Below are 18,675 nucleotides of genomic sequence, written 5' to 3' on the forward strand. Positions count from 1 at the left end.
ACTAGGACACAGGTCACAGTGTAAATCTTTGGTAAAATGTCAAGGAATCATCCAGAAACAAAACAACATAATAGTGAAGGGGTGAGGGATTCCTCTTATCTTGGTATGAAAAAGAGAAAAACACAGGAACAAATGTAGCAGGAAAAAAAGACCATACGAGACTTCTATGCTAAACTTACACAGAACATTATGGACTAATAGAAAACAAAAGTCATCCACTGACTTGACTTTTCATCTCATTTCTAGATTTGCCAAGTGTTTTCAGTGTAAACACACACACACACACACACACGAAACATACCTCAAACAAGCAAGCAGCAAGAAAACGAAAAAATGGAAAGCAAGATTTCAAACAACACGACATCACTTACTAGAAACCAGTAGTCATCAAGATGTTGTGGTGTTGATGTAAGGATAAAGTAGATCAACAGGTTAAAAGTGTGTGTGTGCATAGAGTGTGTGTGTGGAGTGTATATAGAGTGTGTAGTGTGTGTGTATACAGTGCGTGTGTAGAATGTGTGTATAGAGTATGTGTGCATAGAGTGTGTGTGGAGTGTGTAATGTGTGTGCACATGTGTAGTGTGTATACAGTGCATGTGTAGACTGTGTGTGTATAGAGTGCATGTGTGTAGAGTGTGTGTGTATAGAGTGCATGTGTGTAGAGTGTGTGTGTATAGAGTGTGTGTGTAGTGTGTGTGTGTGTATGTAGAGTGTATGTGCAGAATGTGTGTGTGTAGAGGTGTGTAGAGTGTGTGTATGTGTATAAAGTGTGTGTGTAGAGTGTGTGTGTGATAGAGTGTGTGTGTGTATAGTGTGTGTGTGTAGAGTGTGTGTGTAGAGTGTGTAGAGTGTGTGTATAGTGTGTGTGTGTAGAGTGTGTGTAGAGTGTGTGTGTGTAGAGTGTGTGTAGAGTGTGTATAGAGTGTGTGTGTGTGTGTGTGTGTGTGTAGAGTGTGTGTGTGTGTAGAGTGTGTGGGTGTAGAGTATGTGTAGAGTGTGTGTGTCTTCCTCAGTGGTGTTAGGAAAGACAGCTTTATAAACGAGCACCGAATGTTTGAAGAAACAAACCCTGACGCCTCACACCACTCACAGAAAACAACTGAAAATAGAACCTCCATTAAATGTACAAGTTAATATTATAACATCTCCACAGAAAGGAAAATCTTTTAACTTTGGAGTAAGCAGAGATTGCTTTATGTCATTTATCTTTATTTTACGTATAGGAGTGCTTTGCCTGCGTGTGTCTATATGCACAAGTGAATGCAGTGCCTGAGAAGGGGCATCAGATCACCTGGGACTGAAGCCACAGAGGGCGGTGAGCCACCCCTGAGCCATCCCTCCTGCCCAAAGACACAGATTCTCTTAGAGCACAAAAAGCACAATATGTAACTCTCAAGTACAGGAGCATACTCCCTGAGACACATTCTGTGCTAGCAGAAGAGTCTCCACATTTAATTGAACTGAAATAATGAATAATGTTCTTGGACTGCAATGGAGTTGAACAAGAAATCAGTAACAGATATAGTGAAAAATTCCCTAATATTTGACAGTTAAACACACTCCATACAATACATTGGTGAATAAAAAAATTAGCAAATACATTTTTTTAAAAGTTGCCTCCACACTGTTTATTATTATTTTTTTTCCTGGTTTTTCAAGACAGAGTTTCTCTGTGTAGCTCTGGCTATCTTGGAACTCACTCTGCAGACCAGGCTGGCCTCAAACTCACAGAGATCTACCCGCCTCTGCCTCCTGAGTACTGGGATTAAAGGTGTGCACTACCACTGCCCAGCAATACATCTTAAAGCTAAAAAAAAAATAAAATACAGTGTATCATCGAGCCCACTGGCTCACACCTTTAATTCCAGCATTCAAGAGAAAGGGAGGTGGGTTTCTGTGAATTCCAGGCCAGCCTGGGCTAAGCACTCACAGGCTGATGTTCATAAAGGAGAAGGGATGGAGCGCACACATCTAAACTCAGTGGGTTATTGTAGTCAAAAAGCTGCCAAGGCAAATGACTTGGGAGGACGAACCAGTGCACTGTTTTTGTTTGTTTGGGAGTTTTTTGTCTTATTTTGGTTTCGGTTTTTTGAGATAGGGTTTCTCTGTATAGTCCTGGCTGTTTTAGAACTCACTCTGTAGACCAGGCTGTCCTTGAACTCACAGAGATCCACCTGCCCCTGCCTCTCTGAGTGTTGGATTCAAAGTGTGCACCACCACTGCCTAGCAAGTGCACTGTTAACGTTGGTGATTTCTGTGGACTGGGGTTGAAAAGGGAGCAAGTGAAGAACTGAAGACTTCATCTTACACAGTTCAGGGGAGAGGTGCTACAAACATCCATAACTTAGAAATCTGGCCATTTGACTTTCCATGCTTTAGGAGGGAATCATAAACTGTGCATTGCTTTAAATCTGTTCATATAGACTCAGTCGTATGTTAGAGATTCTGCCTTTGTTATACTTTATGGTTTTTGTTTTGTTCTGGTGTGTGTGTGTGTGTGTGTGTTTCTTGTTTGTTTGTTTGTTTGCTCTGCAGTCTTGGCTGGGATTCTCTCTGTGCACCAGACTGGCAGTCTTGCACTCTCTTCCTGTCTTTGCCTTCCCAGTGCTCAGATTGCAAACATGTCCCCATGCCTGGCTTCTGTATCTCTTAAAGTAGAATTCTTAGATCATTGATATGAACCTATGAGTTTTTTTTTTCTTTTCCCTGTGTGTGTGTGTGTGTGTGTGTGTGTGTTGCATTTGTTATAAATATTCTCTTTCTGCAGGTATACTTTTGGAGGTCAGACATCAACGTTGAGTATCATCCTCTTGCTGCCCGCCATATCCCTTTCAGTGCATTTATTATTAGTGTGTATATGCATACGTGCATGCCATGGTCAGTTGGTAGCGATCAGAGGACAGTCTGTGGGAGTGAACTCCCTCCTTCTGCCATGTTGGACCCAGGGACTGAATTCAGGACATTGAGTTTGGCAGCAAGTGCTTTTACCCACTGAGCCATCTTGTAGGCCCTCCACCTTATATTTTGAGACAAGGTCTCTGACAGGTTTACCTAGAACTGGCTGGTTGGGATTGGCTGCATACACTTGATGACCCTCCAGCCTCGTCACCTGAGTGCTGGAATTGAATACGCACCACCATGCCCAATTCATTGAAAACTCCACATAAATAACATGGTAGAACTCTAACAGCCCACCTGCACACTTCCACTGGCTAAGCCCAATCACAAAGATGTATAGGCACATAGCGTGTCTCGACTTACACGTGGACGTTCTAGAGAGGGCACCCTTTGACCCCTGACACAGACAGCCCAGCAACAGCCCTATGGAATCTAAACCTCACTGACCCTGAGGCCACCTTCTCATAATAAGTCATTCTTGCCAGTGACAGCACAGCAGAGGTTAAGGTGCCTTTGAATCTCTGGTGGACGGGGCTTTTCTGAAGGTGGGTGAATCTGCTGGACATTTCCCAAGAGCCTTGTCGGAATGTCCCCAGACAGCAGCCTAAGGTGCGTGGAGTCCATTCCCTTCATCCAAGGTCAAATCAGCACCAGAGTTCAAGGGTCCTCAACGGTTCTCTGGCCTCCTGCCCAGTTCTCTCAGTTACTGCGCGCATTTCCTACAATCTAATCTAATCTGTGTCTGCATCACAAGATGTGAACTCTCTCAGCGTGCTAGCTCTTTCCAGAGAAAGCATTAAAAGCGTCTAAGGTTTAAGTGATTACTCTGACCTTAAAATAGAAACCTACCAAAGACTCCTTTTTAATTAGGAATCTGCCTCCGGTTAAAGAAACAATGCCATGGACGGCATGGCCTATTAAGAATCTTTGATGCATCCTTTTTATTTTCCAACATGTCAAAAATAATTTTCTTCTTTTGACTAAATTTAATTTCAACTGGCAATGCTGCTTCCAGCTCTATGAGATGCCCTAATTCCCCTTTCTGCCGCTTCAGTACAACGCTACTCAGTACTTCCTAATGTTAGCTGAACTGGACTCACTATCGCAGACAGAACAATGGCCTGGAAGACTCCAAAAAGGGCTTTTGAGGAGACGACTTTTAAGCACTCTTGCTGTAAGGGAGCAAGGTGGGAAAAGCAGACCTCACTTTATTTAAACATAACCCCAGATCAGGGCAAACACTTTCCAGAGATGCTGCCATTCTGCACTCAGCTTCTTGACAAAGATCTCAGAGAATATCTTTGGATGGTGGCTTTCTTGGGACTGCCTTCTTCAGCTGAATTGTAAAGTGTAACAAATGTCCTTATCTGCCGATACAATAAGGCCAATTCTAATTAATCAAAACCATCAGGGTTTCAGAACAAGCTGCACACGCCACAGACACTGAACCTGATGAATGCACATGGAGAAGGCAGCTCAGGCGCAGGCTCTGGGTCCCCACATCACCTCACACGTCTTTCACTATCAGGCAATCTTTCTTTAAAAATGATGACTCACTAATCAACGCCTCTCTTTTCTTGCAATAACGAAACATGTACACACCATGATTTCTAGCTCAGACTTCTCTAACATGATGAAGGGGTTAAACTGTGGTGAGTTCGTCTGGGTGCAATGCTTGGCTTCATCTCAGAGCCTCTCTTCCCACCTTATACTGTTTTAACTGAACCCAATACCAGTGTTTTAAGTGCCCCTTCCCTAAACATCTTTTCAAAGCATCCACATTAGATTATCACTGGAATAAAACTTTTTTCTTTACATATTGTTGGATTATATGGTATTCATTAATTTATGTCACCTAATTGGCAAGTCCAAATGGGATGGGTATACTGGAAATAAACCAGGCGAATTGTGGAAGGCACAACCTTAAGACAGAAGCAAAGCACAATAAGAAAACAATCTCCTGGGCGTGTGCATTCGGCTGCATGTGGCCAGCAAGGTTTCCAGAGGGCCCCTGGGGAACCTGAGCAGAGCTCAGCAGAGAGCCTCTACTCTACAAGGAACAGCTTTAGGAATCCACAAGCAGAACTTTGATGCCCATATGGCCTCAAGAAAAAAACTGGGTACAAAATGAAACACAAGACAGACGACAGACACACAAGAATGCATGTACACGCACTGCACACACACAAACACACACATCACGGTTTAGGAAATGCATACCTACGACATGGAAAACATATTACCTATTCTCTATTAAGTTCTGTGTTCTGGCACAATAATCAGATTTCATTAGAATTCAGAAAGTGCTAAGCATAGTCATGAGTGTCTATTACCCCAGCAGTCAGGAGACTGAGGTAAGAGAATTTGAGTTTGAGGTTCATCCGGGCTATATAGCTAAACTTTGGCAATAATAACAATGATGACAATGACGATAATATAAATGAGGAAAAATATTTATATGTATGTACCTATAATTTACAAAGTACATACTTCCAGAGAGGAAACATCAAATTCTCATTCAATAAGAACTAAGAGTCAGGGCACTGCTGTCGGTTAGCTGGCCAGTCAACAGGATCTCTGAGTTTGTGAGATCTTCCTGCTGTCTAAAATACTGCCAAGGGATACTGACTCTTGAACACTGCTTCTTGGGCTGAGATTGCTTAGTGGATAAAGTGCTTGTCATACATGGATAAGGACTGAAACCTAGGACCAAAGTAAAAGTCAGGCTGCTGTCTGTAATGACGGTACTCCCAAGGAGAGATGATGGTCCCTGGAGACGGTTCAGCCTGAAACGCCAAATCAGAGTGGAGCGTGATCGAGGCATTCAATAAAATATATGCTATTCATGTAGAAATTATATTACTATAATACCTATAAAATAAAATATATGCTATTCATGTAGAAATTATATTACTATAATACCTATAAAATAAAATATATGCTATTCATGTAGAAATTATATTACTATAAGACCTATAAAATAAAATATATGCTATTCATGTAGAAATTATATTACTATAAGACCTATAAAATAAAAAAAAAACTGCATTTAACTTCATTTTCTGTGACAGTGGATTTTAAACCTATTTTAGGCAGAACATTTTCTTCTGATTAAGTCTTAAGCTTCATGTGGACCTGAGCAGATCTGCTCAGGCTGACACTAGTGCATGTGTGAGCTGCAGGCACAAAGCCGGTCTGACGCCACCTCTCCTCTGCCGGGTTCTGGCCTGAGCAGCGACTGTGGGGCCCTGCGGTGGATTGGGAGGGCCTTCTGTCTATGTGTTACTTTCATTGTTCAAATAAAGAAACTGCCTTCACCTTTTGATAGGACAGCAGCTTAGATAGGCGGAGTAGACCAAACAGAATGCTGGGAGAAAGAAAGCAGAGTCAGGCAGACGCCATGGCTCTCTGACTCGAGATGGACGTAGGTTAGAATCTTCCCGGTAAGCCACGACATTGTGGTAAGCACAGATTAATAGAAACGGGTTAATCAAGACGTGAGAGTTAGCAGTAAGAGGCTGGAACTAATGGTCCAGGCAGTGTTTAAATGAACACAGTTTCTGTGTTGTTATTTCCAGGGCTAAGCTAGCCGCGTGGAAGCTGGGCAGGACGAAAAGTAGGCCTGCTCGCCTCGTGACTACACTGCGGCCTGCAGGACTGAGACGGGGATGGTGCAGCTCTTCTTTGCTGCAACACCACAGCACCAACCAATGTCTTTACCTGTGAGCGCGGAAACTCTGTCCATCAACACAGATATCAATGTCTTTACCTGTGAGCGCGGAAACTCTGTCCATCAACACAGATATCAAAGTCTTTACCTGTGAGCGCGGAAACTCTGTCCATCAACGCAGATATCAATGTCTTTACCTGTGAGCGCGGAAACTCTGTCCATCAACACAGATATCAAAGTCTTTACCTGTGAGCGCGGAAACTCTGTCCATCAACGCAGATATCAATGTCTTTACCTGTGAGCGCGGAAACTCTGTCCATCAACGCAGATATCAATGTCTTTACCTGTGAGCGCGGAAACTCTGTCCATCAACGCAGATATCAATGTCTTTACCTGTGAGCGCGGAAACTCTGTCCATCAACACAGATATCAATGTCTTTACCTGTGAGCGCGGAAACTCTGTCCATCAACACAGATATCAATGTCTGGACAACATTGCTTCACATACAGTTTCACTAAATCTTCTCCTAATTCAGACGCAGGCTCCAGGTCATAATTATCTTTAAAAGAGACGACAAAAAGTAGCTCCTTTAATATCATAAACATCACTAAATTTCATTTTCTAATGTTTGCAACTGGTTTTCCTCATCATTATCTCAATTCAATATAAAGTAGAAAATTTAAATCACTTATATTTCCCGCTTTGAAATATGTACTAAATATAAAAATACCGTAAAATACAGTTAGATTCAAATATATCAATACCATATGCCCAAACAAACCTGCTTTATGAATAACTGAATTAGCAAGAGGAATTTCTGCAGCAATGGTCTTTTCTAACATCCCGTTCCTACCCCTAAACTACACCGTGGACACTGACTGACCGACTGGCCCCCAGAGGTCCATTTGTAAAGGCCTGGCACACAGGGTGGTTCTCCTGGGGATACTGCAGTCACTAATGGGTGGGAACAAGAGGGAGGCTCTAAATTCACTTGAAATCAAGAGTCAGACCCTTGCTTCTCTTCCCGTACCCATGTTGTTGTTGTTTTGTTTCTTGAGACAGAATCTTGCGGCCACACTGTCCTGTACCACATAGCCAAGGACGACGTTCAGGCCATGACAGTCTCCTGCCTCTATCCGGTCTGCTGAGATCACAGGGCTGCACCGTGCCTGGTTTATGTGGCACTGGGCATAAACCGAGGTCAGCAGTCTGTTCTGCCAGCCGTGGGCTCTATCATTCAATCCACTGTCTACCAGAGGTACACAGCAAGAGTCTGAAGTCCCACAACCATGAACCCAAGTGAGCGTGTGTGTGTGTGTGTGTGCATGTGCGTGTGTGTGTAGTGCAATACAGTGTAGTGCAGTGTTCACAGAAGCCAAGCATTGGCTCACCAAGATCTGGAGTTACTGGTGGTTGTTTGTGAGTCACAAGATATGTGTGCTGGTATTTCAGCTGTAGGAGTTCCCTCGTAGAGTTTTGGGGTCACACACACACACATACACACACTATATATATAATCATATCACCTGCAAATAATGGTGCTTTGACTTCTTCCTTTCCAATTTGTATTCCCTTGATTTCCTTTAGTTGCCTTGTTATTCTAGCCAGAACTTTAAGTACTATATTGAATAGGTATGGAGACAGTGGACAACCTTGTCTTGTTCCTAATTTTAGTGGAATTCCTTTGAGTCTCTCTCCACTTAATTTAATGTTGGTGATTGGCTTGCTATATATTGTTTTTATTATGTTTAGGTATGTCCCTGTATTCCTGATCTCTCCAAGACTTTTATCATGAAGGGTTGCTGGATTTTGTCAAAGGCTTTTTTTTTTTTAGCATCTAAGGGGATGATCAGTTTCATCTATTGAATTCAGTTTCTTTATATGGTAGATTGCATTGGGAGTTTTGTATGTTGAACTATCCCTGCATCTCTGGGATGAAGCCTACTTGGTCATGGTAGATGATCTTTTTGATGTGTTCTAGGATCTGGCTTGCCAGTATTTTATTGAGTATTTTTGTATCAATGTTCATGAGTGAAATTGGTCTGTAATTCTCTTTCTTTGTTGAGTCTGTGTGGTGTGGGTATCAGGGTGACTATGGATGGCCTCATTGAAGAAATTTGGCAATGTTCCTTCCGTTTCTATTTTACACAATAATCTGAAAAGTACTGGCATTAGTTTTTTAAAACTCTGGTAGAATTCTGTGTTAAGACCATCTGGCCCTGGGCCAGATGGAAAGCTCTCCAGGCTCATGGACTGGCAGGATTAACATAATAAAAATGGCCATCTTAGCAAAAGCAATCTACAGATTCAATGCAATCCCCATCAAAATCACAACTCAATTCTTTACAGATCTTGAAAGAATAATATTCAACTTCATAAGGAAAACAAAAAATCCAGGATAACTAAAACAATTCTGTACAATAAAAGAATTTCCAGAGGTATCACCATCCCTGATTTCAAGCTCTGCTACAGAGCTACAGAAATAAAAACCACATGGTATTGACATAAAAACAGACAAGTGGATCAATGAAATGGAATCAAAGACCAAGATGGAAATCCACACACCTACGGATACCTGACTTTTGACAAGAAGCCAAAAGTGTACAATTAAAAATAATAGCTGGTCTAGCTAGATGCTGGGTTGTAGAAGAATGCAAATAGGTCCATATCTACCACCCTGCACAAAACTCATGTCGAAGTGGATTAAAGACCTCAATATAAATCTAGATTCACTGAACCTGATAGAAGAGGAAGTGGAAAATATCTCAAATGCACTGGCACAGGAGACAACTTCTTGACCAGACACTGAGAGCGACAATTAACAAATGGGACTCAGGAAATTGAAAAAGTTTCTCTAAGGCAAAGGACATCGTCAATAAGACAAAACGGCAGCCCACAGAATGGGAAAGATCTTCACCAGTCCCATATTCGACAGAGGGTTGATTTCCAAATTATATAAAGAACTCAAGAAACTAGGTGTCAACAAACCAAATAATCCAATGAAATGGGATGCATATGCAAACAGAATTCTCAACAGAAGAATCTCAAATGGCAGAGAAACACTTGAGATGTTCAACATCCTTAGTCATAAGGGAAATGTGAGTCAAAATGACTCAGACTCCATCTTATACTCAGAATGACTCAGATCAAAAGTACAGGTGAGGACACAGAGCACAGCTCCTCCACTGCTGGCGGGAGTGCAGACCTGCGCAGCCACTTTGGAAGTCAGTGTGGTAGTTTCTCAGAAAACTGGGAATCAACCTACCACAAGCCCCAGCTATACTGCTCTTGGGCACACACCCAAAGGATGCTCAATCACACCACAAGGACACTCGCTCTGCTGTGTTCACGGCAGCTTCATTTGTATCAGCCAGAACCTGGAAACAACCTAGATGCTCCTCGACCAAGGAATAGATAAAGAAAATGTGGTACATTTACACAACGGAGTACTAATCAGTTGTTAAAAGCAAGGACACCAGGAAATTTGAAGGGAAATGGATAGCACTAGATAAAAATCCTCCCGAGTGGGTAACCTAGACTGAGAAAGACAACCACGGTATGTCCTTACTCATAAGTGAATAACAGCTATAAAATAAAGGATAACCACGCTACAATCCACAGCTCTAGAGAGGCTAGGTAAAAGGGAGATTCATGGGGGGATGCCCGGATCTCCCTGGGAAGGGGAACTAGAAGAGTTTGCGGGCGTGGAGGTGGAGACGGAGGGTGAGTACTGAAAGGCACGGGAGGGGGCATTTCGGTCGGGATCAGGTGAAGGTCCCAGGAATCTACAGGAGGAGCCCAGCTTGGACCACTGACAACAGGGGATGTGTAGTCTAATCTGGATCCCCTGTGACTAGATTGGTGCCCAGTCCAGTGGTCATCAGAAAGGCTTCATCCAGCAACTGATGGAAACAAGGCAGACCCACAGTCAAACATTAGCCTGAAGAGTTCAGGGAATCCTACAGAAGAGAAAGAATTGCAGGAGCCAGAGAGGTCAAGGACACAAGAAAACTCTCAGAATCAGCTAACCTGGGCACCACATGGGGGCTCACAGAGACTGAGCCAACAACCAGGGAGCCTGCATGGGACTGACCTAGACACATGATGAACATACGTTATAGTTGTGTAGTGTGGTCCTCTGTGGGACTCCTTACAGTGAGAACAGGGTCTGTCTCCGACTCTTTTACAGGCCTTGAGATCCTGCTCTGCATACTGGGCCATCTTGTCCAGGCTTAACACATGGGGAGGTAGTTATTTACTGCAACTTGATATGCCATGTTGCATTAATACTCATGGGAGACCTGCCCTTTTCTAAACAGAAATCAAGGAGGAGTGGAGTGGGGAGTGGGAGGGAGAGAGGAGGCTGGGAGGAGAGGAGGGAGAGGAAACTGTGGCTCGGATACAAATAAATAAATAAATAAGAAAATGTGTGCTGGCAAACAAACTTGGTCCTCTGCATGAGGTGCTCTTAACCACAGAACCATTTCCTTAGTACCATTCTTCCATCATTTCTCTTAATAAATTAATTGTCCCAGACATTTTGCTATGACAGAGATGACTAGTGCATGCTACTTCATGAGCCTCTGGCTGGCATGTCATGTAGGTGGGCAGAGACTCAACTGAAGTCAACAGGAAGATAAATAGTTTACTGTGGAGTCAGCACTATACATAGCATGAAGACATGAGGCAAATATGAAAATCAATATATACATAATAAAAGAGAAAATACCCAATGAAAAAAATAAATTGCACATCATATTTCACAGATATGATACAGATCACTGAAACGGCACAGCATATGTGTGTTACACTGTACTAAATCAAACATGGCCCAACACTATTTCCATACTCTGAGATCCTATACAATGAACTGCCATCTTACTCAGTAAAGTAAAACCTAACTTAGAAGTATATGCTTTTGGTAATGCAGCCAAACCTAACCTGGTCACAGGCAGTCAACTGATCGGACTAGGTCTACAGAGGTAAGGTGTAGCTGTGTGTAGCGGCATTTCAATGGTATTTTATAAATAAAGCTTGCCTGAAGATCAGAGTAAAACAGCCCCACTGGTCAGCCTTACAGACCAGGCAGTGGTGACACACACCTTTAACCCCAGTAGACACACTAGTTTGCTATAGAAACCAGGTGGTATATGCCTTTAGTCCCAGTGGAGCATGCCTTTAATCCCAACCCTAGAGAGAATTATAAAAGAAGAGGAAACAGCTCTCAGGCTCAGTCTTAGACTCCTAGAGGCAGGATCGCCATTTCAGACTGAGGTAGAGGTGAGAGCCGGCGGTCGGCCGCTTTAGTTGTCAGATCGTCAGATCGAACCCCAATTCCTCTCTCTGAGTTTTTATTAATCGTGCTTCAGCTGTAGCCAATCATGCTCCTTCTGTACTTTATCTCCATGTTCCATGTTAGGGCACGGGTCTGTGCGGTTCTTATCTCCATGTTCCATGTTAGGGCACAGGTCTGTGCGGTTCTTTATCTCCATGTTCCATGTTAGGGCACGGGTCTGTGCGGTTCTTTATCTCCATGTTCCATGTTAGGGCACAGGTCTGTGCGGTTCTTTATCTCCATGTTCCATGTTAGGGCACAGGTCTGTGCGGTTCTTTATCTCCATGTTCCATGTTAGGGCACGGGTCTGTGCGGTTCTTATCTCCATGTTCCATGTTAGGGCACAGGTCTGTGCGGTTCTTTATTTCGATGTTCCATGTTAGGGCACGGGTCTGTGCGGTTCTTTATTTCGATGTTCCATGTTAGGGCACGGGTCTGTGTGGTTCTTTATCTCCATGCTCCATGTTAGGGCATGGGTCTGTGTGGTTCTTTATCTCCATGCTCCATGTTAGGGCACAGGTCTGTGTGGTTCTTTGTTTCTATGTTCCATGTTAGGGCATGGGTCTGTGCGGTTCTTTATCTAAGTCAGAAATAAAGCCGCCCACCCTGGTGTGCTGTGTCCTAATCAGTACCTGGCTCTCGTGGTTTGAATATGAAATGCCCCACCCACAGGCTCATGTATGTGAGCACCTGGCCCCTCGTTCCTGTGTTGAGAATGTTACGGAGCCTTTAGGAACGAGGCCTTGCTGGAGGAAGGGCATGACTAGGACTGACAGGCTTGAGGTTTTATCCTCTGGTCCCACTTCCTGTGTGCAGATGAAACGTAACCACTGTTTCCTGACTCCCAGGCTGGCCTCACACCCCTGCTGCCATGGCTCAGGCTGAGAGTCTGTATCCCAAATAAACCCTTTCCTTCCAAGTTGCCCTTCTTCAGAACACCTTGTCACAGTGACAGAAAAGTTACTATCACAGTAGCCAAAAGACCCGAGTTCACGGTGCCTGGCTCCTCTGTGCTCTTTCTCACATTAGGCTATCCCACCCCAAAATACAGGTGTGAAGCTTCCCACCAGCCCCTAACACGTACAAAGTCTGATATTTTCCTCTGTTCTTGGTATTTCTCTGGACTCTCTTCTCTGCCCATGCCGACCAGGGTGACTCTTTTACTTTGACTTGAAGTTAACCCTTTAAGGAATCCTTCTCCAAACGCCAGAGAGAAGTCTTTATGTCATGACTCCACCTGTGCTGCTTCTGGACCTAATGCTTTTCCACTAAGGCTGGAAATGACTCCTATGGGCTCAACACCTTTAGAAAGCTGACTTCTGAAGGGAACAATTGTGTGTGAGCTCCTTTCATGAGCTAGCCTGCAGGCCTCTCCTCCTTCTTTATCTAAAACAATCTCTAAAATTGTCCAGTTTGCTCTGAGTGCTGTCTAATTCTGAATTGTTCTTTGTTCAGCTAAACTTAGCTAAATTTACTTGATCTAAATGGTTTCTTTTAACAACCATATCTGATGAGGACTGACTGGTCCCTTAACAGATTTCTACTAACCAGGTTCAGTGTGGAAGCGACAATGAAAATCTGTGTGTGCACCCGGCCACTCCGCAGCTCACCAACTGATACACCCGAGTCCAGCCGGATCCTCACAGCCGATTTCTAGCAAAGCACCCAGAGCACAATCACACCAGTTCAATAAACCTACGGGACTGGAAGGATGGCTCAGTGGTAAAGCACTTGCTGCTCTCCCAGGACTCGGGTTCAGATCCTACGGGACTGGAAGGACGGCTCAGTGGTAAAGCACTTGCTGCTCTCCCAGGACTCGGGTTCAGATCCTAGCACCAACACAGTGGCTCACAATCACTCGGGACTCCAGTTCCAGGGGGATCCAACGTCCTCACACACATAACATAAAAATCAACATTTAAAAAACTCCTATTGCTCATTTCATTTCTCCTACAGTAAAGCTCAGTCTTCAGCTCTGTGTAATGGGCTCCCACATCCTACAGTAAAGCTCAGTCTTCAGCTCTGTGTAATGGGCTCCCACATCCTACAGTAAACCTCAGTCTTCAGCTCTGTGTAATGGGCTCTCACACTCTACAGCAAACCTCAGTCTCCAGCCCTGTGCAGTTGGCTCCCACAGCACTTGACTCCCCACTGCCTTCCTGACTGCAGTGCCTACGACTTTACTTCTACACTGAACTTTCCTCCTATCTCCAACCTGGGACATTGTCACCTTCAGGCTTTGCCCTCAATGGCTAACCTCCCCTACCTTATACAGATTTTCAACCATCACTTATTCAATGAAGTTGAACCTGATGATCATATAAAAATTACTTTGCCACCATTATCCTTTCCAGACCCTTTCTCTATCATATACACCATCGTTCTCATTTCTTTACCATGTTCGCTGTCAATTCTGGCCCACAATAAGTTCTCCAACCAGAACATAAGGTACAAAGAGCTGGAAATATATTTCAGCTGTTCTCAGACCTAGAACAGTGCCTGACAAGCAGATCCTCAGTAAATACTTAGTGAATAGTGTATTAACTAATACATGCATATCTAAAACTACACACACATCTAATACTGCACACGCATCCGATACTGCACATACATCCAGTACTGCACACACATTCGATACTGCACACGCATCCGATACTGCACACATATCCATTACTGCACACACATCCAGTACTGCACACACATCCAATATGGCACACACATTCAATACTGCACACGCATCAGATACTGCACACACATCCGATACTGCACACACATTCAATACTGCACATGAATCCGATACTGCACACACATCCAGTACTGCACACACATCAGAAGAGCTAAGCAGCAAGCAAGGGGAGATGCTATTTCTACAATTCCTTCAAAAAAATGTAAGCCACATAATTTAATGGGAAATATGAAAAAGATTTCTTGACAGAAATGGAAAATCAAGTTAACTTCAAGGGTTACCCTAAGTACTAAGTATCACAACTTCCATCAGTGTACCCCAATAGTCTACTGAATTTGAATATACTGCAGCAGTGGGTATAAAATATATACTTGGTCCTAGTCTCCCTGGTTCCTGGCAGAGCTCCTAAGATTCTCAGAATTCTAGAGTGATAGAAGCGTCTTTGTTATCCATAAATCAGCCCTTTGGACTTCGCCTACTTTAGGCTATCTAGGATGCTGCCCCTAGATAACCTCAAGATGGAAGTCTCTAGAAAGACTGAACTCCTCCAACCACTGGGCAGTGAAGGACTAGGGATCAGATTATCTGAATGCTGGAGATATGAAAATGCTCTCAGGGGTATAGCTCAGTAATAGTCTTCAGCAATAATAGCCTACATGAGCAAGGTCCTGCTCATTCCCTAGCACCACCAAAAGGAAAAGAGAACACCACAAGGGAAGGGAAGGGGAGGGGAGGGATTTAAAAATAATTCCTTTCATATAGGGGATGTAAGCATCAACAGATTTTGGTGTCCTGGATGAGAGAAGGCCCTAAGACCAATCCTCTGTGAATAACAACCCCTCCAATCTCTACTTGCATCCTTTCCTGTGCCCTAAGCCTTCCCATTCCCACAATACACAAATAAGCACAGGCCCCACTTTTTTTCCTGTTTCCAGGCACAGCCAGTCACGTTTACTCTGCTCTTAAGGCAGACTCCTCTCTTAAGGCAGCTTTGCTGTGTTAATTTGCCCCCCACCCTTGGAATTCAACTGAAGTGTACTACTTCAGAGCCTGACAGCATAGGCCCACACAGGTCTGTAATTCCTGCTAAAGGCTTGCACGGCTTTAGGGTGAGTTCAAGGACAGCCTAAGTAACTTAGTGAGGCACTGTCTCAAAAGCATAAGGAGGCTGGGGTCACTGCTCACTGTTACCTGTCCAGCAGCATCAACTCCAGAAGAAGTTACCTCCACCACCAACTTCCTCTGCAAGTGGAAGCCCAAGGTACACAAACTCTATTTGTATTCTTGGACAACCTGCACTCATTCACCTGGCTCTGCCTACGAGGCTCTGGGAAGAAACACTGTTTTGTGTACTTCTATGTTTCAATGTACATAAAATAGGCACACAATTAGAAGTTGTGGTAAGCGACCAGAATGACATCTCCGGAGTTAAGATACAGAGGCAGCAGCACATGTTTCTTTGGGGAAAGCATCAAGTAATTATCAGGACTATAACTCCATGCAGAAGGGATCATAACGTTTTCCCTGGCGTATGGGAGAAAGGGATCGAGGGGTAGATGAGCCTTTTCCTTATGCCACTGGGCACTTTGAAGAACTCCGGTGTGGCCTTGCCGGGCTCTCTGTCAACAGGACGACTAGCTATCAGACACTGACTTGTCCTTTCTGTGTGGCATTTGTCCCTTATAATCTCTGGGTATGAAACAACACAATCATCCGTCTGTAACCACTTCTTGGGGTTTTCAGAGACTAAATGAGATTAAACATATGAACGGGCTACTTCAAAATCAAGAATGTTTGTTTATTCATAATTAGGTACGGTGAATGTAAAAAGAAAGAATTTTAACCAGGATTCAGTCAGTTTGGTTGTTCCCTGCACAGGAAGGGTAACGTGAGGCCTCTTTACAGTGTCCCATGGACTTGGTGGCAGATTCCTGGCACTAAGGTGTTCCAGGAGCAACAGAAGGTCTACTGTGCGATCCAGAGCACTAAGACTTCCCATTGGAAAGTCTGCCTATCTAAGAAATCTCTTCTCCCCATCAAGTAATAGCTAACTCTCTCTAACTCCCAATTGCAAGCATTCTGACACCCGTTTCCACAAGAACACTGTCTTCAAAATGCCAGCACCATCCGCACTGTAGAACCTACGCACAATTGGCCACTATGTACAGCTTACTTATGTGTTGTTAACCACTTTACACATAAAACTAGGCTAAGATTTTTTATCAGGTCATAATCTTTTTTAAAATGCCCATGACAAAGTTTTCATGCTATATTTCCTGGTAGCTTAAGGAATCATATGCTGTGTTGGAACTAGCTCCATTTGCTGAAGTGTCTCATCTTACTGGAACAGACTAGAATGAGAAGCAGTAACGTGGAATTGTATGTAATGTAAATGATGCATGACCACAGGAGCGTTTCCCTTTCTACATGCTCAGTAAACAACAACAGAACCGGGAGCAGCTTGATAAGCTGATTTTCTCTACTACATCAGAATATAATTAAGTTCATGGCTATAAAGTTTCATAAAAATCCAGCAAAGTATCTCACCACTGGAAATAAAACTGCCACCTCCACCAGTAAAATCCTCTTGAGTTTCGCACTTCCCAAGAAAAGAATCAGACAAATTTCCACACTCCTGAACGCCAACGTCAGGCTTCTTCTCTGGCACAACACTTCCCACTTTCATTTTTTTGAGAATTTCCTCTTCATAACTTTTTATGCTTTTACTTGACGAATATACAATCCTAAAAAACAAAATATAAAATATTAATTAAAATAAAGGTGATTCTTTTTTACTGGTCTTTTTGTTTGAGACATGGTCTCTTGTACCCCAGGCTGGTTTTGAACTCGCTATGTAGCAGAGGGTGACCTATGAACATCTGACTTCTCACGTGCTGGTGTTATAGGCATGTATTACCACATCCAGATTATGAGGATGTAGCATAGCGTTTGCCTAACACGTGTGAGGCCCTACAAACAAACAAAACCAGGACTAGATGGCTTCATTGCTAGACCTTACCAAATTTTTACCAATTTTTTAAAGATTAACATGAATCTTTCACAATTTTTCTTCCAAAACGCAGAAGGAAAACATGTTCCAATTCATTCTGTACAGACAGTATTGCTGGTATAAAAGCAGACAAAGCTATCATAGAAAAGCCACTGTTCATTCTTAGTATAAGAAAAACACACTCAGCTGGGCATGGTGGTGCATGCCTTTGATTCCAGCACTTGGGAGGCAGAGGCAGGAGGATCTCTGTGAGTTCGAGGCCAGTGATATCTAAAGAGCAAGTTTCAGGACAGCTGGGGCTACACAGAGAGACCCTGTTTTAAAAAAGAAGGGAAAGGAAAAGAAAACACGCTCAACAAAACAGCAGCAACATATAAAAGATTATAGAGTATAGCCAATGACAATGTACTGCAGGAATTCAGGAGTGGTTAAACAGTAGAAAATTAGTACTATATACTATATAGACAGAATAAAGCACAAAAGGAGAAAAATCAGTACTATATACTATGTAGACAGAATAAAGCACAAAAGCCACAGGAAACCACATCGCTAAGGCAGAAACTTAGCACTAAGCACCTACTTGGGGTTGGCGGTCAGGAATGCACTGGGTCTGGCTGGCATGACAAGAACTAAGATGGACAAGCTAACGGTTATCGATCTGAGGGGCCGGGGAGCTGGCCTGGTGGGTAAGAGCACTTGCTGCACATGCATGAGGACCAGAGTTCAGATTCCCAGGCCACACATGAAAGGCCGATCATGGCTGCAAATGCCTATGACCAGAGTTAGTGGGTGGCAACAGGTGCATCCTGGGAGTTTGCCGGCCAGCCAGAGGTGCGGTGCATCCTGGGAGTTTGCCGGCCAGCCAGCCTAGCCAAAACAGCAAGTTTCCAATTTGGTAAGAAACTTTGTCTTAAGTGAATAAGTGGAGTTTGAGAGGAAAACACAAGATGTCCTCCTCTGGCCCCTGCAGGCAAGGCACAGGTGAGTGAATCCACGCACTAACATGCCACGCAGGGTCGTATGGGAAAGCAAGAGTTGGTCAGGAGGTAGGAGAACAAGAGAGCACAGACAAAAA

The 18,675-nt window shown here is 43.5% G+C and overlaps 1 protein-coding gene across 3 annotated transcripts in view; it reads right to left on the bottom strand.

Moving 5' to 3' along the window:
* The window catches only part of Btbd8 (BTB domain containing 8), a 58,170-nt gene that overhangs the window by 30,331 nt on the left and 9,164 nt on the right, over positions 1 to 18,675 (bottom strand). Inside the window, exons 3-4 of one of the 3 annotated variants that reach the window (XM_038323255.1) lie at positions 17,138 to 17,334; positions 7,011 to 7,128 (exon numbers count right to left, since the gene is read on the bottom strand). In XM_038323255.1, the coding sequence (XP_038179183.1) occupies positions 7,011 to 7,128; positions 17,138 to 17,334 (315 nt within the window). Of the gene's footprint in view, positions 1 to 6,618; positions 6,655 to 6,716; positions 6,753 to 7,010; positions 7,129 to 17,137; positions 17,335 to 18,675 lie in introns of those variants that run through there. The other 2 variants (XM_038323274.1, XM_038323264.1) reach the window with 2 other exon arrangements.

The sequence above is a fragment of the Arvicola amphibius genome, chromosome 1, assembly GCF_903992535.2.
Source record: "Arvicola amphibius chromosome 1, mArvAmp1.2, whole genome shotgun sequence".
Taxonomy (NCBI): domain Eukaryota; kingdom Metazoa; phylum Chordata; class Mammalia; order Rodentia; family Cricetidae; genus Arvicola; species Arvicola amphibius.